This window comes from Azolla caroliniana, unplaced genomic scaffold (genome assembly GCF_043228905.1).
Source record: "Azolla caroliniana isolate FFs.n. ecotype wild unplaced genomic scaffold, voAzoCaro1.0.p SCAF_2, whole genome shotgun sequence".
Lineage (NCBI taxonomy): Eukaryota > Viridiplantae > Streptophyta > Polypodiopsida > Salviniales > Salviniaceae > Azolla > Azolla caroliniana.
Genome location: NW_028230437.1, coordinates 19,691,048 through 19,716,830, shown reverse-complemented (window position 1 = coordinate 19,716,830; position 25,783 = coordinate 19,691,048). Strand labels below are relative to the sequence as shown.

The window sequence follows — 25,783 nt, the reverse complement described above, 5'->3', positions numbered from 1 at the left end:
TAGAATTTGTTTGTTGGCGCAAAATCTGTCTGTTTGAAAAATAAATAAATAAATAATCCAAAGGTCAACGACTGGAAATTTTAAATAATAATAATCCCAACGGTCTACCAGTGATTACTTGACGAGTGGAAATTTCAAAAAAAACTAAAAAACAAAGGTTAACAAGTGAATACTCGACGAGTTGAAATTTTGTTTTAAAATCCAAAGGTCGACAAATGGAAATTTTAAAAAAAGATAATAATAATAATAATAATCCAAAGGTTGATGAGTGAATACTTGACGAGTGAAATTTTCCAAAATAAAAATAAATCCAAAGGTCAACAAGTGGAAATTTCAAAAACAAAAAATTAATAAATAATAAATAAAGCCCAAAGGTCGACGACCCTATATTTTTTGACATAGGAGCATGTCCAATTCTACTTGGCCTAGTCTCTTCAAATTGAAGTTCACACGACCAACTTAGGTGGCCTCAATGTAGACCAACCTTGAGGCCAACATATCCAACCCCACCTGGTACTATGGAGGATGGCTAACCCCTGGGCATTATCAAATATAAAGATTCACCCTAGCCCCTCCGCCATTGTTGTAAAATACTTCGCATAAAATGCGTGTAGAATACTTATTCAAAGTATTCTAAGTTTTTTTATAAAAATACTTAGAATACATATTTTATAGATAAAATACGTTAAATACTTCTTAAAATTTAAAGTTTTCTTTAAAAAAACTTTATTTGATTTTTGAGATGATAAATACTTGTTAAATACATAGAATATGTCAAATTTTTAGAATATGTAGAATACGTCAAATTATAAAAAATGGCAATTCTAAAATGTAGAATACGTTGTCGTGAAGAAAACCGTCCCTAGGCGGAATCGGCGCACCAAGGCGTGGGAACCGGTTCTTCGCGCGCGCACGCTCCAAGTAGTACATAGAAGCGAGTTAGGAGGATAATCGGCAGGAACGGGCCCTAACACAAGTGGAGACAAAGACCGCGCGAACAGTCTTTTCGGTCGCGCGCGCGAGCTAAGGAACTGTACGAGTCGGCGGCGTAACTACGCGGAGGCGTGAAGAACGGAGCGGATCCCTGTTCAAAAGGGACAGGGAATAAAGCTGACAGGACGGCCTGCTCGTCGACCTATATAAGGAGCAGGAAAGAGCTGTTGCAGGGATCTCGCGCAGAGAGGACGAAGTGTTGTCGGACCGTTTCTGGACGCTTCTCTCTCTGTTTCCTTCCTTCTTGAGCTCCATAGCTTTTCTGTGCAGGGTTCCGAGGAGGCTCGAGCTGTTTCGAGGAATGCCCGGGTGCTTCCGGCAGCACCTCCGACCTGCTACCTCTTTGTGCATCGAAGCGAACAAGCATCGGCATCTGTTCGCCGGTCTGTTCGGTTGTAGCCAACCTGTGCCCCATCAAGGGTTGTAGTCGTGTTAGCCATTTTGTTAATATACATATTTAGTCATTCGCATCTGTCTGTGTCGGTGTCTGTTCGCGTTCTCTGTGCTGAAGGGCCGTGTCCCTGTGTATCCCCGGTCCTGCGTAGCCGGTTCTCTCTCTTTCTCCTCCCTCGCTTGCTCTTTGGTTCGAGACCCCCGCGGTCCCGCCTCGTTTCCACACGCACTTGCGTAATATCTCGACATCTTTGGTGAACCCGACGTGAAGGAGGCGGCAGAAGAGCAGAAGATGAGGGGGTCGGATCTTGCAGAGGCCATGGCTTCGGCCGTGGATCGGATTGTAAACGCGCGCGAGGGCACCGGTGCCCTCGACAGAGCCATTGAGGCGGTCGTCGGCACGATCGGCCGGTTCGATGGGAAGGATGCCACGAAGTATTTGGCGTCCTACGGTGCAGAGATGCTGATGCGGGACATTCCGGAAGAAAGGCGTCTTGCCAGATTTCCCCGAGTGGCGATGCCGAGCATCCATGCGGAGGTGCTCGAGGTGCGGGCGGAGAGCCGTACCTGGGAGGAGTTCGAAGGTCGGCTCCTAGAGAAATACGGGCTGGACGACGCGCCCCGGCTTTTGAAGCGAAGGTTCATGGAATGGGTGGAGTCCCCGGGGAAGGGAAGAAACGCGTCGGCACTCCTCCGGGAGTTCGAGGAAAACTTTGCGTGCCTTTCGGCGCTCGACCGAACCATCCTGGACACGAGCCGGGTCTTGCTGTTTGTCAAGTCGGTCGACGAGCGGGATCGGGAGCAAGTGGGCCTCTTGCTGGAAACCGAAGACGGGCTCACTACCGACTGGGCGGCTGTCAAAAAGGTCTGTGGCCGTTTCGACAAACGGCGAGAATGGGCGGATAACGGGGCAACCTGGTCGGGCTCGGTCGCAGCAAGGAAGCTCGAACCAGCGCCACAGGTGCGAGAGGAAGAGACCCGAGAGTGGTTGGAAACCGGTTCGGCTTCGACCGGCGTAGTCAGAGGCTCAACCGGAGGAGCGGCGCTGGAGGAATTGACGAGGGCGATAAAGGACCTCCAAATCGCGCAAGCCCGAAGGGAAGGTGGCGAACCGGCTCGTGACCGACGGCCGGCGGCAGGAAACAGGTGCATGTGGTGCGATGAAGTCGGCCACATTCGGAAGGACTGCGGCGACTTCGCGGAGGCGCTGAGGAACAGGGTGGTGTACCTGTGGGAAGGACGGGTGCATGCCAGCGACACCCGAAGGGCCTTGAGCCGAAACGACGAGCGAGGTGGTATGAAAAGGTTGATGGAAGAGGCGGCGGCCCGACATTCGGAAACCGTCCACTACTCGGCGTCGGCCGGCATTCGAGTTGGGGGCGGCGAGGCCCGAAGGGAAAGCAAAGTCGGATTCTGGCCGACGATGCTGGAAGGCCTTGCCGGTGCAAGGCTTAAAAGGGAGGAATCGGACCGTGCAGAGAAACGGGTACGGGAGATGACCGGGTGGAGCGACCCGGTCGAGGAAAAGACGGGCTTCGTGGAAGCCGCTTGCCAGAACTACGAGGCTCTGGTAGAAGAGAAGCGGGTGGGGAAACCCGGGACGACCGGGCCCTCACAACGATACGAGACCCGGTCCGGGCCACGACGGGACGAAGCCGGCGGGGCCGGTACGCAAGATAAACCCCAGAAGGGCGGGTACTGTCTGGGGACGGAGATAGAAAGGACCACGGACTTACGAAAGGTCCTGGAGGAACGGATCCTCGACAGCAAGGTGGAGTTGTCGTTACGAGAGGTGCTGGGAATCGCCAAGAAGGAGTTCCACGACTCCATCGTGGACTTGGTGAAACGGAAGAGGCTGTCAACGGAGACAGAACCGGAAAGACCGGTGGAAGTGCGGACGACGCACCTAGACGACATGGCGCTGGGAGACGAGTGGGCGGAAAGCCACTATTCGAGACCACACTGGGCCCGAGCGACCACGGAAACCCCGGTGAAGATCGGTGGTGTCCAGGAACCGGTGATAGCTTTGGTGGACCACGGATCGGAGATCAATTTGATGTCCATGGACTTCTATAAGAAGGGCAAATGGCCGATCAACACCAAGCACGGGTGGAAAATAAGGGCAGCAACGCGCGCCACCGAGGAACTGCACGGGGCCTGTCCGAATGTGCGAGTCAAGATCGGCGACGTCGAGATTGACCAGCACTTCTTCGTGCAGGAGACGTCTTCGCATCCGGTCATACTGGGAGAGCCGTACATCACGGCGGCGCGAATGGAGACCAAGGTGCTGGACAATGGTTCGGCCTACGCGAGGGTCAAAAGCCAAGACGGGACCTGTCCGAATGTGCGAGTCAAGATCGGCGACGTCGAGATTGACCAGCACTTCTTCGTGCAGGAGACGTCTTCGCATCCGGTCATACTGGGAGAGCCGTACATCACGGCGGCGCGAATGGAGACCAAGGTGCTGGACAATGGTTCGGCCTACGCGAGGGTCAAAAGCCAAGACGGGCGCCATTCGGTCCAGTTTCTGACGGTACGGCCGAACCACGAACGTAACCGCGACTCCCTCAGTTCCGAAAACCGAGAGGATTTTTAGAGAGGACTGCCAAGGCGTGGGGCCGCGACAGTCCGGATGCTCCGGGAAAACCCCACATCTGTACGATAAAACCGTGTACAATAGGTAGGAAATTTTGCTTCTCCGACAGCGGAGCATGTACGATGGTCGGCATCGCCGGCCGAGAGAAAACAAAGACGGAGGGGAGACTTCGAGCGTGCGGAGTTCTCGGCCCTGACGAAGAAATCAACGGAGCCGTGGAGGCAGTCTCCTTCGACGACACCTTGGGAATGCTGGGGAAGGTAGTCGAAGGAGACCTTAACGAAGACCGGACGGTACCGATATGTTCCGAAGAAATGTACGAAGTCATCGCGGACTTCGGTCGAGGGCTCGAGTCGGGACCGACGGCCCGAGTTAGCACCAAGTACAAGACTGTGGACCGGAAGGTGAGGCCAGTTGCGGCGCCCTTACCGGAGGGCAGCGAATCCCGAATCAAAGGGGTTGCATCGGACCCCAGCTTACGAGATCCGGCCTGCATAGGACACACCTTCACCAACGAGACGCTCCGCGAGCTGAAGATCGGTGGGGGCGGGTTCCTACTGCCGGCGGAGGAAGACCGGTTTCGGAGAATGCTCGGAAGGCACGGGAAAGCCTTCGCATTCTCACCGGAGGAAATCAGGTGCGTAAACCCGACGATCGTAGAGCCGATGGTGATATTCACGGTACCGCATGTACCGTGGAATCTCAAGCCAATTCCGGTTCCAAGAGCCCACATTCCGAAGTTGATGGAGCTGTTGAAGCAGAAAGTTGATATGGGCATTCTCGAGCCGTCGAGCGCCCCGTATTCAAACCGATGGTTTACCGTACCAAAGAAAAACGGATCGTTGCGCTTCATTCAGGACCTGCAGTCGGTCAATAGAGTGACCATTCGGAACGCAGGGATCGGACCGACCATAGACGAGTTCGCGGAGGCCTTCGCCGGAAGGTCGATTTACTCGGTCGGTGATCTATACTCAGGGTACGACCAGTTCCAGCTAGCCGTGGAGAGCAGAGACATTACGACGATGCGAACTCCCCTCGGCCTAGTGCGGATGTGTACGCTGCCGCAAGGAGGGACCAACTCGGTGGCCCACATGGTGAATGCAATGAACAAGGTGCTGAGGGACTGCATCCCGGACATCACCATGCCGTTTCTAGACGACATCCCGATCAAGGGATGCCTGGTAGAAGAGAAGGACGAGACGATCGGGCCAGACGGATGCCGGCGATTCGTGGTGACGCACATCGACGACTGCGAGAAGGTGCTGCAAAGGCTAGAGGATGCGAGGCTCACCTTCTCGGGGGAGAAGTCAGCCTTCGGGCAGTCGGAAATCATGGTGGTCGGACATTTATGTGGACCATACGGCCGGAAACCGTCTCCGGCAAAGGTAGAAGCCATCTCCGCGATGAAGCCTGATTGCAGCTCGGTCACGGAAGTACGAAGATTCTTGGGAGCATGCGCCTTCTACCACATATGGATCCCGCATTACGCGCACGTCGCGGAGCCGCTGTACGGATTATTGAAGAAAGGGCGAAGGTTCGAATGGCTAGACAAGCACACGGAGTCGGTCCGGAAGCTGAAGGAGGCTCTTTCGGCAGCACCGGCGCTCCGAAAGGCCGTCTACAGGAAGGGCACCCCAGTGTACATAACGGTTGACACGAGTCCGACCGGAATCGGGTGGGTCGTCAACCAAGAAGACGAGGACGGCAATCGGTTTCCGATCCGATTCGGCGCGAAGGTCCTCAGTGAGCGGCAGCGAGGATACGCCCAGGTTAAACGCGAACTCTGGGGTATCGTTTCGGCGGTGAAGGCCGACAAGGACTATCTGATCGGGGCAGAGGTAATCATAGAGACGGATTGCATGCCGATTCTCGGCATGGTTTCCGGATGCGCGACGCCGGACCTGGCAATGCTCAGGTGGATAGCTTACATCAAGTCCCTGGACCCGGAAATACGACACATTTCCGGGAAAGACAACGCCATGGCCGACATGCTTTCAAGGGCGAGATTCGATGACGAGGGCGGCATGGTTTCAGAGGACGAAGAGGTTGGCGTGGACTTCTTCGAGGCGGCATACGTAACAACCGGCGGGACGAGCACTCCGGCGCTTAACGACTTCGACGCGAGCAAGTACGACGGGGAGTGGCTGCAGATCGGCGGGTTCTTGAGGACAATGGCGCCGGATGCGTCATGGACGAAAGACGAGGCCAACCGGATCCGGAAGAAAGCGTACCGGTTCTTTCTCCGGGATGGCTATCTATGGAAGCACCCGAAGAAGAGGGACGGCGCTCCGCTCCGGGTGGTGGCGATGAAGGAGGAACAGGAGGAGCTGCTGACGGCCTACCACGATAGCCCTTGGGCCGGACACCGTGGAACTTGGGCCACGTTCGAGAAGATAAAGGAGAAGTACTAGTGGCCGGGACTGTACCGGGACGTGCATCGATTCGTGACAACTTGCGAGAGCTGTCAGATGCACTCCGTGGTCCGACACCGGGACGAGCTTCACCCTACGTACCCTCCGACCATCCACTTCAAATGGATGGTAGATCTGGTGACGATGCCAATGGGGGTAGGACAGATGCGGTACCTGGTCCTAGCGCGGGAGGATCTGACGAACCAGGTGGAAGGCCGGGCCCTTCCCAACAAAACGACCGCGGCCGTATGTCGGTTCCTAATCGAGGACGTGATATGCCGGTACGGGTGCGTCGGGAAGATCGTGGCTGACCGAGGGGAGTTGGACGCCGAAGAAGCCGCGGAGCTGTTCAACCGGCTGGGAGTCAAGCTCTCGCTCACCACTGCGTACAATCCGGAGGCGAATGGAAAGGTGGAGCGCGGACACGGACCGATCGTCAAGGCGCTGGTTCGGGCATGCGGGGGCCAAGTCGGTAACTGGCCGCGGCTGCTACCTTATGCTTTGTGGGCAGACCGGACCACGCACAGTTCGGTAACCGGGTACATGCCGACGGAGCTCATGTTCGGCCAGAAGCCGATCATGCCGATGGAACGGACGATCTCCTCGTGGGCAACGGTCGACTGGAGGGACGAGATGAACCGGGAGGAGTTGTTGGCCGCGCGTATGCGACAGCTCGAGCGGAGACCGGAGGACGTGGAACTGGTTGCGGAGAAGCTCCGGGTGACGAGGACAAAGAACAAAGCCAGGTTCGACCGAACGCACCAGCTCCGACCGAAGAAAATCGAAGAAGGTGATTGGGTGCTCGTCTACGACAGCAGCCTCGACAACCAGCACCGAGCTACACGGAAGTTCGCACGAAGGTGGTTCGGGCCTTACGTGGTACGGAGCGCCAATGACAACGGGACATATCACCTGGCGGAACTAGACGGCACGAGAATGGCGATACCGGTTGCAGGGAAGCGGATCAAAGCGTTCAAGAAGCGACACGACGACGAGCCAGACCCGACGCTCCTAGTCAGCAGTGACGAACGATCCGAAAACGAGGAAGAACCGACGGGCGAGGAATGAAGACGGGCCGGTTTTCTCCGTCCCAACTCTCTTGGCGCATACCGGAGGATGCGCGGTTAGGTGGGGGCGGATGTCGTGAAGAAAACCGTCCCTGGGCGGAATCGGCGCACCAAGGCGTGGGAACCGGTTCTTCGCGCGCGCACGCTCCAAGTAGTACATAGAAGCGAGTTAGGAGGATAATCGGCAGGAACGGGCCCTAACACAAGTGGAGACAAAGACCGCGCGAACAGTCTTTTCGGTCGCGCGCGCGAGCTAAGGAACTGTACGAGTCGGCGGCGTAATTACGCGGAGGCGTGAAGAACGGAGCGGATCCCTGTTCAAAAGGGACAGGGAATAAAGCTGACAGGACGGCCTGCTCGTCGGCCTATATAAGGAGCAGGAAAGAGCTGTTGCAGGGATCTCGCGCAGAGAGGACGAAGTGTTGTCGGACCGTTTCTGGACGCTTCTCTCTCTGTTTCCTTCCTTCTTGAGCTCCATAGCTTTTCTGTGCAGGGTTCCGAGGAGGCTCGAGCTGTTTCGAGGAACGCCCGGGTGCTTCCGGCAGCACCTCCGACCTGCTACCTCTTTGTGCGTCGAAGCGAACAAGCATCGGCATCTGTTCGCCGGTCTGTTCGGTTGTAGCCAACCTGTGCCCCATCGAGGGTTGTAGTCGTGTTAGCCATTTTGTTAATATACATATTTAGTCATTCGCATCTGTCTGTGTCGGTGTCTGTTCGCGTTCTCTGTGCTGAAGGGCCGTGTCCCTGTGTATCCCCGGTCCTGCGTAGCCGGTTCTCTCTCTTTCTCCTCCCTCGCTTGCTCTTTGGTTCGAGACCCCCGCGGTCCCGCCTCGTTTCCACACGCACTTGCGTAATATCTCGACAACGTGTCAAATACTTCAAAGTATTCTAAAACGTACTCTAAACGTAGAATACGCATTTTTTACAACTATGTGCTCCACCAATGCACCACTCGCCACGCCCTCGCACCATGAGAGTTTGATTAAAAACCAACAAAGCTTAGAACAACACCTCTAAGACACAATGCAAGAAATTGCATTATGGAAGGCCCAACTTATGAAAGGAGGATGACCAAATGCGCTCACTCAAGACATTGAGGCGGCACTAGCGGAGAGGAATGTGGCACTAGCACAAACACAACAAAAGCTCACACTCCTGGAAGCAACACTACATTATCAACATAATCAACACGAATCCTACTCGAGCCCTCACTCGAGTATGACAAGCAACAGTCCTAGTGAAGAGCACGCTCGAAATTCGTCACCACCTTGTGGCACACACACCAACAAGTTCGCAAGCCGCCCAACACCCACACGACCTAACACCAAGTTAACAATGGCTCTACAGTCAATCCAAACCTTAGTATCAATGATGGACCGAGACCCACCGTGGTAAAAGTGCCTCATACCATTGTATATTCACGAGAAAAAAAGCATCAAACTCAAGGTTTATGGAAGGTTGAAGTTTAGGACAAAGATATGAATAGAACATCACAACAACATTTCAACTTCTTGATCATGTATCCTACAAGGGTGCAATGTCAAAAGCACCATGTTTGGGAGAGCTAGATTTTGACATCAAAAGCAAGTCCTCATCCCTTATGATTGATGGTAGTCATTGACTTTTAAACAACTGTAGAATTGATTTTTCTCAATTCCATCCATACTAATATATGTACACATGGTTTTCCTCAATATGTGAACGTGTTTGCATTTAGTATCTCCAAGCGCAGCAACAAACTATTATAAACCTTGGGCATTGTATTGTGATAAACTGGATTTCACTTAGCATTTCCTTATGGTATCTCCTTGATTTAGTTGTTTCACCCAAATATTTATCTCTTTATTTAAAACCTTGATGTCAAGGATCATTTCCTGTTTAATTCATATGCATTATTTTGCTCTTAACTTCGATCAAACTTTCCCAAGAAGGGGGAAGCGGATGTTATGATGGATTCATTCTCATTCAAATTTTGATTCTAATTTAGAAGTATACTTTTAAACCAATCAACTGAGCCCTCCTAATAATTTAGACCCCTCCCTAAACACACCCTTTCTCACTTCTTAGTTCTCAACATCACTATTGCGATTGACTTCTCAATGTGGCTATTGGTTCTCGATAAAAATAAATTGTCAAGTTCTCAGCAAAATTGACGAGGCTCAACATGAGGAAACAATTGAGTTCTCAACACAATTGATGGGGATCAACATGAAATAAATATTTGAGTTTTCAACACGTTTGATGAGGCTCAACACGAAATAAAAAGTTGAGCTCTCAACACATTATGAGGCAAAGTTCTCGACATCCTCAATAAGACTATGTATTTTCCTTGATGTTGAAAGATCATTTTCTTTTGGGTCACTTCCTCTTGTAAGTGTGTGATTTGGGTGTTGCCTTTCTTCATCTAATGCAAGGTCCATGAATTTGTTTGTGGTCAATCCTGAATCCGCTTTTGTTGCCCCTCCTTGAGTTACTTATTCCAACTAAAAAGCTATCTCTTTATTTAAAGCCTTGAGTTCAAGGATCATTTGCTCTTTAATTATTGTGAGGTATTATGCTCTTAACTTCTAGAAATGGAACCTTTGATTCTTCATCTCATTCAACTAGTTGTTGACAGAGATGGGAAACGGGATTTGTTTGATGCAAAGGACTAGCTGAAAGGAGCAATTCCAACCATGTAAATGAAGAAGGGTTTGTTGAGTAACAAACTACCATAACACCATGATGCCAACGCAAGTGGATGGGTAGATTCGTCTCATTGTGCACAACTCCATCTCTACAAGAGATAACCACTCTAGTGGACCCTAATCATCAATCTTCTACAACATAGGTTGAAACTTTATATAGAAATAATTTATGATGTCCTCTTAAGCATCCTCTCTTATTAGCCAATAATTCAAAAATAGTGGAAAACATTGGCTTCATGCAACAAATATTCTAAGATTCAGCATAAGGCCTTGGTTGGGTTGGTTCCAAAGGGTGGGGAGGCATAACTACCATTAAAACAAGTGTGGGCCTCGTTTTGATGTATATGAAATATGAGGTTTACCAACAATCACTCTTATAATTTGTATATGGTTCAAACAAGAGTAGCATGTGCATAAAAAAGGATTGACCCATTCAAACAATCAAAGTTGATGTTGCATGAATCTTAAGAATGAAGTTAAATTTTGAAGATTTGTTTGGACGCTCGTGACCTTGCAAAAGTTGCCCCACATGCACATCAATGTGTTAGCCCAAGTTAGAAGTTAAATAATATTAGTTTTGGTATTAATATTAGATATCAAATATGGTAGAATATGAATCTACCAGTTATGAATGAGGATGGGAAGTTAGGATGTTTGTATCATATCCAATGAATGTCTCTAAGAATCTCTTTTGCCAACTATATAAGATGAACCAATGTAATGATGTCATAACTTCAATTAACCTTATAATTGAAGGAATTCTAAAGACAAATATAATCAATTAAGTAATTAAGTTTGTCATCAAGATCCAAGTAAGACATCAAGTAGACAAGGATACAGGAAGGGATCGCCCCTTCCTAATGCTCGTTTCAAATTAGAAAGAGTGGCAGGTAAGCGTTATAAATGTCAATTAGAAGTTTATGATGTTGGAAAAAATACTACTTTATTAGTTATCATTTGTGGCTTAAACATTTTACATACAAGAATGTATAGGATCCTTGCACATTATATTCCTTGAGATTGTTTTTCTTTAGACATGTTTTAACCCTGTAATCATTTATATATTATAAAAATAAAGTCTATTAATAGCTAATCCATTTGATTCCATGAGAACATTGCAAAGCGCCCGCACAAAAGCATTATCTATCAATATGGCATGGCATCATTACATAGTTCTCATCGGCTAACCTATTAGATAAATTGATTTGTCTATGTGAGAAGTGCATGAATATTTAGATTCATATGACATTGAAATGGTAGACCCACTATAATAATGTCACACAAGTTTGATAGTCTTCATAATGTGGATGTACATGTTAACAATACATGGTATTAGTGACTTTGTACTATCACCTTAACCCAATGACAATTAGCTCATTATATCTCGATGATGTATGTGTTGGGCAATAGTTTGAGGCAAATGACCTTGTTCAATTTAATATGAGATTAATGAGCAATCGGTATCTCTTCCCCATCTAATGCACAAATGTTTATTTCAAGTATGATGTACATGTATTTCCAATGTACATTGAATTTTAGTTTTCCATGAAGTTACCATGCATATTTACAAATTAGTCCATTGCAATATCTTTGTTTTGAATCATCATAACGCTTCCACTAGTTATCGCATTTTATAATTATATGACCTATTAAAGACTCTTGGTATACATAGTTGTGACCTCCTATTGTAATAAAATTATCGAGCCTTCCTTTCTTTTCAAGAAAAAAATGAGTTTTCAACTGTATTGAATACATATGTATCAAACTTTGTTTAACTTTGACTTTTATATTGACTTTTTCTGTTATGTGTCTGCTTCTCTGGTTATGCTTCACGTGTCTCTTTCATATGTGGAAGTTTTTTATACACATTTTGATGTGTATTGTTTACACTAAGATTCATTATACCATCTTGTGGTGTGCATGTGTTCACAATATGCTACACATCTTTTGAGCACAACAAAGAGTATATTAAGTTTGTTTAGTTTCAAGGCTCCATGGTAAACGTCGGCATGATATAATAGTCATGGTATCCTTATTTCTTCTTTTGTGGAAGGAAGGAAATCACTTAAAAGTGTGAACTTGTGACCATTTCCTACCCTCCACACAACGATTCACTTTTTGGTTCCCCACCCCTTTGACTTTATGGACCATGGGCATAAATATCTTGCCAACAACCATGTGCTTTCACCTAGTGAGTCATGCATGTTGCAAGAAGGTGGAAGCATAATATGTATGTGGAGAGAACAACAATGAGATGGTGGCAATGGTTTGGTTGAGGGTAAATATATTTGAGGTGGTGGATTGGCAATTGAGATGACATAATGAGGAAAGAGAGATTAGATTAGGGAAGCTTTGATTATTTATGGAATGTCTAATATAAGGGACAATCATAGGGTCAATTGGAAGAATCTTAAGCCTTTCATGATTAGCTAATGTGATAAATTATAATAGAAGGATATACATATAATGATTGGTACTAAAGTTTAAATTAAATACTAAATTACATTCATTTGTATTCTCCCAAGGTTAATACATGTTAATGGTCACTTCATGTCCTTTCATATAGATGGTTACGAAGCATCAAATAATGGTGACCTTTCACTATTGATAATTATTTGTATAGTTCACATGTATAAATAGCAAAGATCTATTATCAATTCAAGAACTTGACACGATTTTTTGTGTGGCACATAGCATATTGAAGGTGGATTTTTTGAGAGCTAGGAGATTTTCTAATGTTTGTATCCGTTGCACATGAATTTCTTGTGGTTGATTCAAATATACAACATGAACTAGTTTGATGGAATGTATAGGATGCAGTAAAAGAATTATTGACATATGGATGCATTATTGCTAATCACTCGTTCTGTTTTGTATGTGAGACATTTAGACCCATCATAATTGACCCCATACATTACTTTCTTGAAACATTGCATACTTTACTTTATTGTGTGGATTAAATTATCATGGAATAATGCACATAACAAAACCATAAAGATTCATAAATGATTCTTATCACACATATGGAGGCCTGGTTGGGCCCTCGTGTTGTAGATGGTTTGACATTCTTCATCTTACCTTCTATTATTGATAGTAACAACCACCCATTGCATGATAAACTTCAAAGCCAAATTAGCAATAATGCAATGCATTATGTTGCCTTAGTGCGAGAAAAAAGATTGAAGCTCATCAAATCAATAACCACTATGTGAAAATTAGATCATGTCTTTTCAATGTATCTCAACCTTTGAATGCAATGTAAATGAACGTGAATATCGTGAAAGAATAAGTAACCAAAAGGTAATGATCAAAAGAAGACATAATAGTATAAATGCTACACGTCTGTTGCCATTTAAAACATCAAACCTAAAGATTAATCGAGCATAAATCAACATACAACCTTAGACCAAGGTAAGCTATGTGTCATTGTGTTACATGCAAAAAATCACCTTATGAAGGCAACATATTGGAAGTTACAATTTTTAATCTAAACATTTTCATGCCAAAGGCAAAAAATGTGAAGACTAACCAAAGAAGGGGACAAATAAGCTCCACATGGACTCATCCTATTTAGTGCACATGTTGGAAGGAGACTTAGCTCAACGATGTCTTTATTATATACATTGTACTTACAAGTTACAATATGAGAATTGATATAAACCTATATTTTGCGCATTAATCATGATGACTTATACACATCCAACTATCTATTGGAGTGTACTTCATTCAACAATATAATACGATACTACCTACACATCTACAAAGTGTACTTGCAAATTCTAAGGCGTACTCACAAAGTGATAACGTGAGATATATTATATCTCTTGAACTATATCCTTGGCCAATGATATAAAAGCATTTGTCTATTGCCTTATACTATTTCCAATAAAATCCTAGCAATGAAATGCATGTGACTATTAATATATGCATGCAATCTTTTAATGAGGCAAAGAGAAAAACTTGAACCCCACGAGGAGACTATATTCAAGAATAAAGTCATTGAATGAATTATGAAGAGCTATGAAAAGAAAGGTTGGGGACCATGCCATATTCGTCAATGTTTGAAATGGGTGGGAGAGACAAATCAAGTTGCAAATCAAACAAATGAGCAAGGGATGCTTTTGAATGTCATGAGCCTTATGGGTGGGGAGTAAGGAATAGCAATATGAAGCAAAGGGACGTGTAAGAAATGATTTTAGAAAAAACAATCCTTGGATGTCTCAATTAAAGCTTGCATGAAACTAAAATATAAAATTAAACACAATGCAACTTGACAATCATGACCGTCCTAAGGGCCTACACCCTACATATGAGCAAAGAAACAAAGTCATATTTAAACTCTTATGATATAGATAGGCAGTGCACAAATAACTTTAAGGTTCGCTCTGTTCTAGGCAAGAGATTTTTATTGTGTGAATCCCATGATTAAACCTCTTCATTCATTCATGCGAGAGACTAACAATGCAAAGTTTCAAAGAGCATTGCACACATATTCTACAATCAAAAACTACTCTCAACAATAAGAGAAGCCAATGTAAATTTGCTTGACTACGCATAAATTCACAACTCCAAGTATTCTACAAACACAAGATACTCCTATAGTAAGACAAGCCAATCCAAAGTTGTGTGAATGTGCATTGCATTGATAAGTTCAAGATTTGATATTGTAAACAAATAGGCCTATCTCGTCAATGGTCCACACCTAGGATTCCCCCATGATATGCATGAGACCTACATAGGGGATATAAACTTCTATGTAGAACAACACGTTCATGTGTTGGGTGATATTATATGCGAAGGTCTACTTTTGGGATTGATGTTTTCAAGTGGAAATTGGAAACCTTTTCTTCTCCATCATCTCCACCCCCCCCCACCCCTCCCCCAACATGATCCACTTTGCATTCTTATAAGAGTCACAACAACGTTTCCTAACCAAAGCAATGGGTTGATATTGAGTATCATGCTGTAATGTTTGTTTATTTTCTACTATACGAACTACAAGAGCTCATAAATCATAGTTGACCTTTGGGGGACTAACTCCTTCCCTCTCTTTATTAGTCTATCTCCCCCTCTCCCCCCAACACACACCCACCCTAATGGCTACAGAATCACTCTTTCTCTGTTTCAGTGGAGATTGAAGAGATTTCCTCCCTTCCTCAAAAACTACAAAAATCATCCTCTTTGCAATTATTTTTGAAGTAGAAATCGAAGAGCTTTCCTCAAAATATTGCGCCCCCCTCCCCCCCAAGAAAAGAAAAATAAAAAATAAAAGAATCCGAGCTCTATTGGATCATTAGCAATCGTCTTCACAAAATCCCATCTGTTCATAAATATTTCTGAGAGGGAATTGGCGACTCGTACTTATTGTTTCTCGGCGAGATTAACTGACTAACTAATCAACACGCAAAAACTCCGATTAGTCGAGAGAGTGGCCGAGAAGGAAAGGAAGGATGTGGGGCGAAGGGTACAAGAAGAAGAAGTGCGAGTATTGTCAATGCACTAATCCTTGCAAGTGTGTATCAATTTCAAATCCAGTTCTAACATATCAAGCAAAACCACAAAAACAAAAACAAAAAGAAGAAGAAGAAGTAGAAGAACCAAGACGAAGCAGAAGAAACAATGGTGATGACGAAGCAGAAAATGAGACAAACCAGAGAAGAATTGAAGGAAACGACGAGAACCCAAGACGAATCGAAGAAAATGAAGAAAACCCAAGAAGCAGAAACAAAGAAAAGGAGGAGGAGGAGGAGGAAGAAGAAGAAGTAAAGGGTTCTTCTTCTGTAGAGGAAATTCTTGGTTGCAGAGAGATACCGCCATGGTGGGGTCAGATCTCTGTGCGAGGAGTAGTTGTGAGTGTTATCATTGGATCCCTCTTCTGCATTGTGGTTCACAAGCTCAGCTTAACAACAGGAATAGTTCCATCTCTCCATATCTCTGCAGGTCTTCTCAGTTTCTTCTGTATCAGGACATGGATGACCGTCATGACGTGGATGGGATTCAAACCCACACCTTTCACTAGACAAGAGAATACTGTTATCCAGACCTGTATCGTAGCATGTTATGGCGTTGCGTATAGTGGTAAGTCTTTTCATTTGTCTCTTTATTCATTGCCCCTTTTTTCTTTTGTGCAGTCTTACTTGTTCATGGATCATTATTCATTTCTCATGTTCTTGTGCATTTTATTTGTACTTGTTGTTGATTTTAATTTTTGAATATTTTGCTTTAGAAATGGTTGGTAATTGCTTGTTACGTCTTGTAGGTTGTCATAGCCAGTTCGTTTTAATTCTCATTGAGTCTACTCTATTGACAGTTATAGCTTAATTAGAGATGGTGAAATCGATATTGCTTTTATAGGTTCTAGCACATCAACAGAAGTATTTCTGCTGAAAGTAACATTGGCCCTTGTAATTTAGCTCATTGTAGATTTTTTTGCATCTGAAAGTGATATTGACTTGTATGTATTTTAGCACATTATAGAGATTTGAAGATGAATTGATATTGGTTCTTAAGAGGTTTTAACTCATTACCCCGCTCATGGAGTCTCGTAACCACAGAGCTATGACCTGATTAGAGATCTGCAACTGAAACCGAGATAACTAAAACTAGAGGTTTTGGTCATCTGGATCCATAAATAGACATCTTTTTTTTAATGGCTGTGAGCAGAAGTCGTCTCTCTCTCTCTCTCTCTCTCTCTCTCTCTCCTTTTAAAGGGTGGAATCCGTTTTTCTATTTCTCTCATATACATAGTAACACTTATAGTTTTGGATCACTTCTTCAGGGGGATTTAGCACTTATCTTCTTGCAATGAACCAGCGAACCAGCGATATTGTTGATGCCGCTGATCAAGGACAACACAGCAATCTTGGGGACATAAAGAACCCTGGTCTCGGTTGGATAATTGCCTATGTGTTTGCAGCGAGTTTCCTTGGTCTCATGGCAGTGGTTCCACTCCGGAAAGTAGGTTATTTTAAAACCTTATGTTGTGATGTACTTAGGTGGGAACACGACAGGACAACTAATTTGAAGTTTTTTATACATACACAGATCCTGATTATTGATTACAAATTGACTTATCCTAGCGGTACGGCGACTGCTGTCCTTATCAACAGCTTTTTCACTCCTCATGGATTCAAGCAAGCTCAGTAAGATCCTTAATTGATTGTAATTAGATTTTTTCTTTGTGATATATCATGTTGATAAACCTTTATTTTTGTGACCTCATATTGATGAAAGACTCCTGTATTGCATCATCAATTAACAACCCCCTTCACCTGCATCCTTCCCTGGTAAATAATAAAAACAAATAGATAGATAAATCATATAGATGTAGATGACATTTGGCACATGTCCTCATTAATCGTATTTAGAAATTCACTTTGTGCTTCTATCATGTTGATATTCCTTTCCTTAATGATCTCATGTTAATTAATTAACCTTTCTTTAACGACCGTTCATATTGTATGACCATATAAGAATACCCATCTCATCTTTTATCGATGTAGATGACATTGATTGGAGAGATCTTGTTCAATCCTCTTTAGACCTTTAATTTGTTTACTATATCATATTGAAAAACCTTTGATGATCTATTCGATGAACTTTTCTTTAATGACACCCCACATTATATTGACATATAAGAGTACCACACCACCCCCAATATTATATCAATGTAGGTCCAAATGATGGGTTGAATAGATCTTCACTGGTCCTATTATAGACTTTTACTTTGTGCATTATATCATGTTCATTAAGCTGAAATGACCTTATGTTGATGAACATTTTTCTTTAATGATCGTACACGTGTTGTGGACATCTTAGAGGAGACCCTCTTCTGATATTGTATTGTTGCAGATGTCATTGATAGGATAAGCCTGTCTTGCATCATTTAATCTGTATGCCCGGTCGTTGGTTTCTGTTCAGGAAACAAATCAGATGCCTCGGAAAATATTTCTCGTTTAGCTTTTTGTTCAGCCTATTCAAGTGGCATTTTAGTGGATCCCAGGGAGATTGTGGCTTTGACAAGTTTCCGAGTCTGGGATTCAAAGCATATGACAGCAAGTAGGCATTTTTCTACTGCAACTTACTTCCTGTTTAATTTATTCTGAAGAACAACTATTGAACCTCTTATTTTGGCAACATTTGCTCTTGTAAAAAATACTTGTATACAGGTTTTATTTCGACTTCAATATGACATATGTTGGGGCAGGCATGATATGTCCTCATATTGTTAACTTCTCTCTGCTATTTGGGGGCATTTTGTCATGGGCGGTGTTATGGCCGATTATTAACCATCGTGCTGGGGATTGGTATCCAGTTGATGCTACGGGTTCAAATTTACAAGGTCTTTATGGATACAAGGTCATTCTGAAATCATCTTTCTTTATGTTTTTGAATGGATCGGCTGCTTACGTTATTTGGTATTTGTCAATTAAGCATTTATTTATTTTCTATATGCACAGGTATTTATTGCTATTGCCCTTATACTAGGTGATGGGCTGTACAACTTTGTGAAGGTCTCCTTCATGGCAACCTCTTCTTTATATAGTCACCAGAAGAAAAGCTCTGTTTTGCCATCACAGAGTAATGAGAAGGGTAATAAATCTATGCATTACATCAAAAGTTTTCCAGGACATTAAACAGTTGGGGGATTCAGAGTAGTCATGTAAAGATTAAATTATTCATCTTTATGTGATCTTTTTTATCAGGAGAGAAAAATATTTCACATGATGAGCAAGTAAGGATTGACTTCTTCTTGAGGGATCGTATACCTTTCAAGTTTGCTGGACTATGTTATGTGGGTCTTGCAGTAATCTCACTTGGTGTGATTCTGAAAATCTTCCATCAGATGAAGTGGTATTTTGTGGTGATAAGCTATTGTGTAGCCCCAATCCTAGGGTTTTGCAATGCCTATGGATCTGGCATGACTGATTGGAGCTTAATCTCGAGCTATGGCAAATTGTTTCTATTCATTTTCTCATGTTGGGCAGGACAGCATGGTGGTGTAATAGTTGGCCTTGTATCATGTGGCCTCATGATGGTCATCGTATCATCCGCGGCCGATTTGATGCAAGACTTTAAAACTGGTTATCTTACTTTAGCTTCACCCAAATCTATGCTAGCTAGCCAGATCCTTGGTACCATTATTGGTTGCATAGTTGCACCATCTACTTTTTGGATGTTTTGGAAAGCTTTTCCAGTTGGATTAAAAGATGGAGAATACCCTGCTCCTTATGCTGTGATCTTCCGTCAAATGGCATTGCTAGGTGTTGAAGGTTTCTCAACATTGCCCAAGCACTGTATTCTCCTTTCATTCTTATTCTTTATGTTGGCGATCATCACTAATTTTGTTCGTGATCGAGTACCTAAAAAGGTTTCCCAGTTTATCCCCATCCCAATGGCCATGGCTCTTCCCTTTTACATTGGATCTTACTTTGCGATAGATATGTGCATTGGTAGTGTCATAGTTTATACCTACAAGAGAGTAAACCCCAGAGTAGCGGATCTTTACATTCCAGCAATAGCCTCTGGGCTAATGTGCGGTGACGGGATCTGGACGTTAGTATCTGCTATTTTAGCTTTGGTTAAAAGGAGAGCCCCAATATGTATGTATTTCTTGTCCAGTGATGTGTCGTCTACTTTGAATTTGCCAAGCTATTAACCATTTGTGGTGAGATAACGACTGGCTAGATTCACACTCACCTACAGGGTAATGAGTTTGTAAAAGCCACACGGGCATGATTGGATTTCACATTTGGTGAGGGTGATTGATTTCCGAAAGGAATGAAACTAAGTATATATTGAAGAAATGCTTTGGCAGTGGGCTGGTTAGCACATTATGTTTGGATCACGTGGCAATGGTGAAGTAGGCTCGAATCAGCAAAGTGGAGATTTTTGTGCAAGTACAGTTGGGAATTTACCTGATTACTGCTGGAAATGGGAGAGGTCAATACTGTTGGTGGAACGTCAGAAATGAATTTCATTTCCTTATTGTATGTTTTCACATGTGCGCCACACAGTTTGCTGGAGAGTACAGCCTTGGTCTAAATTTATTTGCATTTTGGATTAGTAAGCAATGTAGTCCATGAAAACCTCACTAATATTATTATACAATGGATATCTGGAAAAGGCAATAAGAATTCGTGACAATATACTCAAATGTTATATTCTTTTTTAATTTCATGAGTTATCACCCAAAATGAGATCCTAGAATGGAAGTAAATATAGAATTGCAAATGTCATATTTATTGAAGCAAAACTATTGCTATAACTCACTGTATAAGTTATCATATCAGTAGAATCTAGCCTCAAAACACTGAAATGACCTTTCATGTGCCCACAATGAATGTGTTATTTCCAATTTGGCTCTTGGCAGTCATCAAATCAAGTGATTTTCACAAACAGAATCAAGTTTATAAAAGAAATGAAACTGACTGGATGAAGCAAGCCCTCCTGAATCTTTATTTATAGTAGAAATAAACTAAATAAAATAGATTCATACACAATTCAGACCAATAATTGAGAATTTTTCAATTGGTGGACAATGTTTCTTTTACAGTATTTCTGCAAAGTTTCTTGATTTGCCTTTGTTCTTTGAGAATATCAGTAAAACCATACCCATATACCTCAAAATTTGGCCTCCATCCTTTGAATCATGTATTAAGAAACAGAGATGTAGGGTTAGTGATATAGCCTAAGCCCTGAACACTTGAGCTCATACACTATATATATGGGAACGAAAGGGTTCTTACTGGTTGATAAACAGTAATGATAATCCACATCAACAAAATAAGTTAAGTGACAACCACATAACACTGTAACTAAGGTCTTCCCTTTCTTTCATTTATTTGTGGTGGGCAATGAAAACAGTAATGATAGTCCACATCAACATAATAAGTTAACCACTGCATAACACTGTATCTAAGGTCTTACCATTCTTTTGAGTCTTTTTCCATCTCTTTTTCCAAGGCACATGCTAGCAACCAGTTTAGGGTTTAGGGCTCTTACCATTCGTTTGAGTTTTTCTCCATCTCTACATGGCAAGGCAGGTAGCAACCATCACCAGATTCAACTTAATATGTAGGTATCAAGTTGAGACCATATCAAATATTGGTAAAGTTGTACGCTTCTTTGAGCTTCTGTTGTTTCTAAATTAGACATATTAGTTCATTCATTTTCACTTGGCTTGGGCCTTTGCTTGTGAGTGAACAAATTGATGGTAGTATGCCATCTTTACCTGTGGCAGAGAAAGCACTGCAAAGAAAGTGTGGGCCTTGTTCTCTTCTCGGCCTGAGAAAACACTGGCACTAATGCAAAGGGGTCTATCTATTGAATACCTGCTTATACCAAGACGGTTTTAAGTACTTCTCAGAGTGAAATTGCATAAGGTTAAAAGATCATAAGGGTTCCGAGTCATAAATGTGCTATGAGTTCTTGAATCAGGAATTGTTATAACAATGTGTTGGTTTTATAGTTTTCGGAAAAGGCATCTTTGCCAATACCCAGTAATGATCAATATATTCCCATCCTCAAACCTCTCCACCTCAAACTTCAAAGTCTAAAGAGAGATTTTTGTGTCTAATGTTTTCCAATGTGATTTTGGTTATACAAGGGGCCACCTTTTCTCCGAACCCCCCAAACATCAAATAGGGCTATAGAGTAAACAACAGCTATTGGGAAAGATAACAAAAATTTTAGTAACCCATTGTCAGACATCATTGCAATTTGTGAGGTTTCTAGCATCCGTGGATTCGAAAGTTAGTAAGTTTCTTCAAACTGGAGCCAAACTTATTGCCTTTGAAAACACCTTCAAATAGCATCCCATTGACTCTTTTGCCTTTGGGCTGATTCATAGGCTTGGTTTTATTCTCCCAACTCATCCACCACCAAGTTTGAAGAATCAATGCACATCTTCCCGAAATGATCTCAAATCAGCATAGAGAGTGCTTTGGACAAACATCAAAGAGCACGTGAGTCATTGCATTTGAATATATATAACTCAATTAAGCTGTGTCAAATCTTCACGCAATCTAATCTTTTCATTTCCTCAACAACAAGTGCATCCTCCAGTCTTCCGGCACCTCTCAGTCCACAACATATTATGTTGTAGCTCAGTTCATCTGGAGTACAACCATATTTATCCATTTTCTGGAAATAATCATATGCAGCATCAACTCTACCTCCACTAACTAGAACTCCAAACATAGAATTTAAGACCCCTGTATCAATAGGAGTACGCTCTGTTTTGAGCTTTTCAAATAATTCACATGCTATATCAGTGTTGCCCGATTTCTTGTATCCTGCAAGTAAGGAGGAGTAAAAAGATACATCAGGCTCAATACCTCGAGCTCTCATCTCCAAAATCAATCCATCAATACGATCACACATGCCTACTTCGGCAAAAGCCCGAGTAAGTACCTTATATGTCACTAAATTTGGAGGACATCCTGTGGTATCCATTGCCTGAAAGAGAGCATATGCTTCCTCCAATCTTCTTGCATTAGCCAATGAAGAAATAATGGCAGTGTATGAAACTACATTCGGTGAATGTCCTGCTGTCATCATCTTCTCAAAGTAATCAAGAGCTTCATCGACCTCTCCAGCCTTGCTCAATGCCGTGATCATGGTTGTGTAAATAACCATATTAACTGAACCTGGTTTGCCTATGATTTTCTCAAACAAGGTTTTAGCTCCATCCAGTTTCTTTGCTTTTCCAAGACTATGTATGAGAATGGAGAATGTGTACATATCTGGAGAAATGCCCTCTGCAGACATCTCTTCCACTATCATCCTTGCTGCATCTACATGCCCTGCTCTGCCAAGAGCATTGAACATAGCATTATATGTTATCACACTAGGCCTTACTCCAACCATCCTCATTTCTCTCCATGCCTCATAAGCTTCATTCACAAGACTTTTTCTGGCCAAAAAGTTTATTAAAACACTGTATGTTATATCGTTCGGAGAAATGCCAGCCAGTTTCATTTCTACGTAAAGTCTCAACACCTCTGGAAGACTTCCCTTTTGACTAACAGCATGGATTACATTGTTAAAAGTCACTAGGTTCGGCTGAACACCAATGGTGCGCATAAAATCAAAAAGCATTATTGCTTCTTTGACAAGGCCCTCATTCGTAAAACCTTTGATCACAGCATTAAACAATATTACTCTAGCATCTGTGCCTCGGGCAAGGATCTCTTGGAGCAGAAGGAAGGCTTGTTGAGCCTCTCCATTCCTCGATAATCCAAGAACAAGATAGTGCAATATGGCCACACATGGGATCCTTTGCATCTTTTTTAACTCCTTGTATACATTATATGCTTCTTCACATTGCCCTACTTGAACGAGGCACTCTACATACGCAGAAAAGACCGACATTGACAATTTTAACCCGAATTTCCTTGATTCTTCAAGGAACTTATGAGCTTCTTGTACATACCCAGCTTTACTCAAGCTCACAATCAATGTCCCATACATAGATCTTTTATACATCCCACCCATTCCTTTCAATTCCACAAATATACCAACAGCATCTTCCACTTTTCCTAGTCGGGCCAATCCAAATACCAGATCATCATGCGCATCGACACTTGCCAATTGGTTCTCATTTTTCATCTCTTTATAGATCATGTAAGCTTCGTGAACCTTCCCTTGTCTACAAAGTGATTTAATCTGCAAGCTTTGTGGTAGCACTATATCATTGCTTGGGGAACATGTAAAGTGTTCAGTTTGTTGATGAAGATGCCTCCGGTGCTTTCCTCTACCGTAACCTGGTGTGCAATGTTACATACATTATCTGCTAAATTGTTCAAAAAATATGTCGCATTTGGAAAAAACAACAAACAAGACCATATGCAACATGCAATGTGATAAGGATCCTAAGCATCTAATAGTTAAGTAAATAAAATTCAGATTTAGAATTTTTTTTACAGACCTTTCATGTAACATAAGCTTAGGTGGCCATCAAACAGGATATGTGGGCATGACAAAGAGCCAAAATGGAAAAAAGAAACTCATTTGGAATCCTTACTTATTAACATAAAAAATAAAGATTCTTTTTTTAGAACATATAACTAAATAAAAGAACAAAAGAGGCCATTGCTAATACTGAAATTCAAATGCAAATAAAAGGACGCACAAATATAATGGAATTAGTCCCCTACACGCACAAAAGAGAGAGAGAGAGAGAGAGAGAGAGAGAGAGAGAGAGAGAGGGATAAATACACATACCTTTCTCTACATCTATATCTGTATCTGTATCTGTCGTGAGCATTGCCAGGTGAAACCATGAAAAATCAATCCAAGCAGAAGAATTTAGACCTACAACGATCTTTGCCAGAGGAGTATGCTGAGAAGCTTCTATTCCATAGACTTTTCTCCACAGTTGTCTTCGTCGACAAACAGAAGGAGAAGAAGATCGCATCGCTTTCTTAGAAGAAAGGAGGAGGAAGCAAAAGAAGGATAGAAGAAGCTAGGGTCTGCCTCTTCTTGCAAGACCATCCATCCCCATAATTATCATTACATTGCTGCGGGCATGGAAAGGGACCTCTGTGCGCGTGTGTGGGGAGGGGGGACTGGTTCTTTTGACCTAAAAGGTCGTCTCTCTCCTCGAGCAGTTTTCACCTGGTGCTTCCATTGCTTCTGGTTTGGTTAGGGAGAGAGAGAGAGAGAGAGAGAGAGAGAGAGAGAGAGAGAGAGAAACTTGTTCAGCTATGGCATAAACCCCATTAAAATCTCTGTTTCTCTGTCTCTCTCTCTCCTCCTACTCTGTTCTTAGCTCTGTTTAAACAGAGTCATATGCTTAGAATATAACACATAGAATCATCATGTGTGTGTGTGTGTTTTATGAGTTTGAGATTAGAGATGGCAAAAACCCTTAGATTAGTTGGTTAAGAGAAAAACCCACCCAAAAACCCTCCATAACCAACCTCCACACTCCCCGCGATCTCTCACGTACCCAGCTCTCTCTTCAATTGTATATCGCCCGCCCGCACACTACGTTTCGATAGACCTCTCCGGTCACTCCAGAGTCCACCCTAACCACAAACCACACACACACACACACACACACACACACTCTCTCTCTCTCTCACTTAGAGGTTTTACGTTGGGTGTGTTGTGATCATCGATCGTATCCCACTCTCTTCTCTTCTATGTTTGTTCTTGATGTCATCTTTCGAGAAGAACTGGTTTTGATCACATCGGCTCGATGGACATTTTTGAATCTTTGTATTGAGGCCACAAAGCACTGCAATTGGAAGAACGCTGCCGCCGCCGCCGCCACACGTTCATATGTTGGGAAAAAGTCCGCATGGGGAGTCTGAGTATCGCACTTAGATACAAATGTTGTCCCGCCTTTGGATCACATATGACCATGCTTTCCACAAATCTTCAACCAAACCCAATCCTTGTGTGAATTTTTCTCATGGTCACAAAATGCACTCTCCATTTGCAACATCCATTGGTAAAGTTTTTGAATGCCAAGAGTTGCTACTCGCTCTAACATGCATTGCGTGAAAATGTTAATATATTTTCTGTCTCATAGGTCATATTTGACCTCAGATAAAGAAGATAATAAAATCTATATTATATTTCACACACACACACACACACACACACACATTAACTTAAAACTATTTG

At 43.3% G+C, this 25,783-nt stretch overlaps 2 protein-coding genes across 2 annotated transcripts; one reads left to right on the top strand and one right to left on the bottom strand.

Annotated features, from left to right (window-relative positions):
* The first annotated feature begins 15,569 nt into the window (after positions 1 to 15,569).
* LOC147867505 (putative metal-nicotianamine transporter YSL6) lies at positions 15,570 to 20,323 on the top strand. Its single transcript, XM_087315290.1, has 7 exons — positions 15,570 to 16,225; positions 16,926 to 17,104; positions 17,192 to 17,289; positions 18,068 to 18,205; positions 18,316 to 18,505; positions 18,607 to 18,739; positions 18,853 to 20,323. The coding sequence occupies exons 1-7, from the start codon at positions 15,598 to 15,600 to the stop codon at positions 19,803 to 19,805; spliced, it is 2,319 nt and encodes a 772-aa protein (XP_087171416.1). The 5' UTR covers positions 15,570 to 15,597; the 3' UTR covers positions 19,806 to 20,323.
* A 1,370-nt stretch (positions 20,324 to 21,693) lies between these two features.
* LOC147867504 (uncharacterized) lies at positions 21,694 to 24,853 on the bottom strand. Its single transcript, XM_087315292.1, has 2 exons — positions 24,374 to 24,853; positions 21,694 to 23,913 (listed from the first exon to the last, which is right to left on the bottom strand). The coding sequence occupies exons 1-2, from the start codon at positions 24,564 to 24,566 to the stop codon at positions 22,157 to 22,159; spliced, it is 1,950 nt and encodes a 649-aa protein (XP_087171418.1). The 5' UTR covers positions 24,567 to 24,853; the 3' UTR covers positions 21,694 to 22,156.
* Between the last annotated feature and the right edge of the window lie 930 nt (positions 24,854 to 25,783).

Excerpts from the sequence above, each read along its gene's own strand:
- LOC147867505 (XM_087315290.1), top strand. The coding sequence starts at position 15,598 with ATGTGGGGCGAAGGGTACAAGAAGAAGAAGTGCGAGTATTGTCAATGC. Across the intron at positions 16,226-16,925 it reads TTATGGCGTTGCGTATAGTG|GGGGATTTAGCACTTATCTT; the intron begins GTAAGTCTTTTC and ends TCACTTCTTCAG. Across the intron at positions 18,206-18,315 it reads TTCAAAGCATATGACAGCAA|GTTTTATTTCGACTTCAATA; the intron begins GTAGGCATTTTT and ends ACTTGTATACAG.
- LOC147867504 (XM_087315292.1), bottom strand. The coding sequence starts at position 24,566 with ATGCGATCTTCTTCTCCTTCTGTTTGTCGACGAAGACAACTGTGGAGA. Across the intron at positions 23,914-24,373 it reads AGATATAGATGTAGAGAAAG|GTTACGGTAGAGGAAAGCAC; the intron begins GTATGTGTATTT and ends ATTGCACACCAG.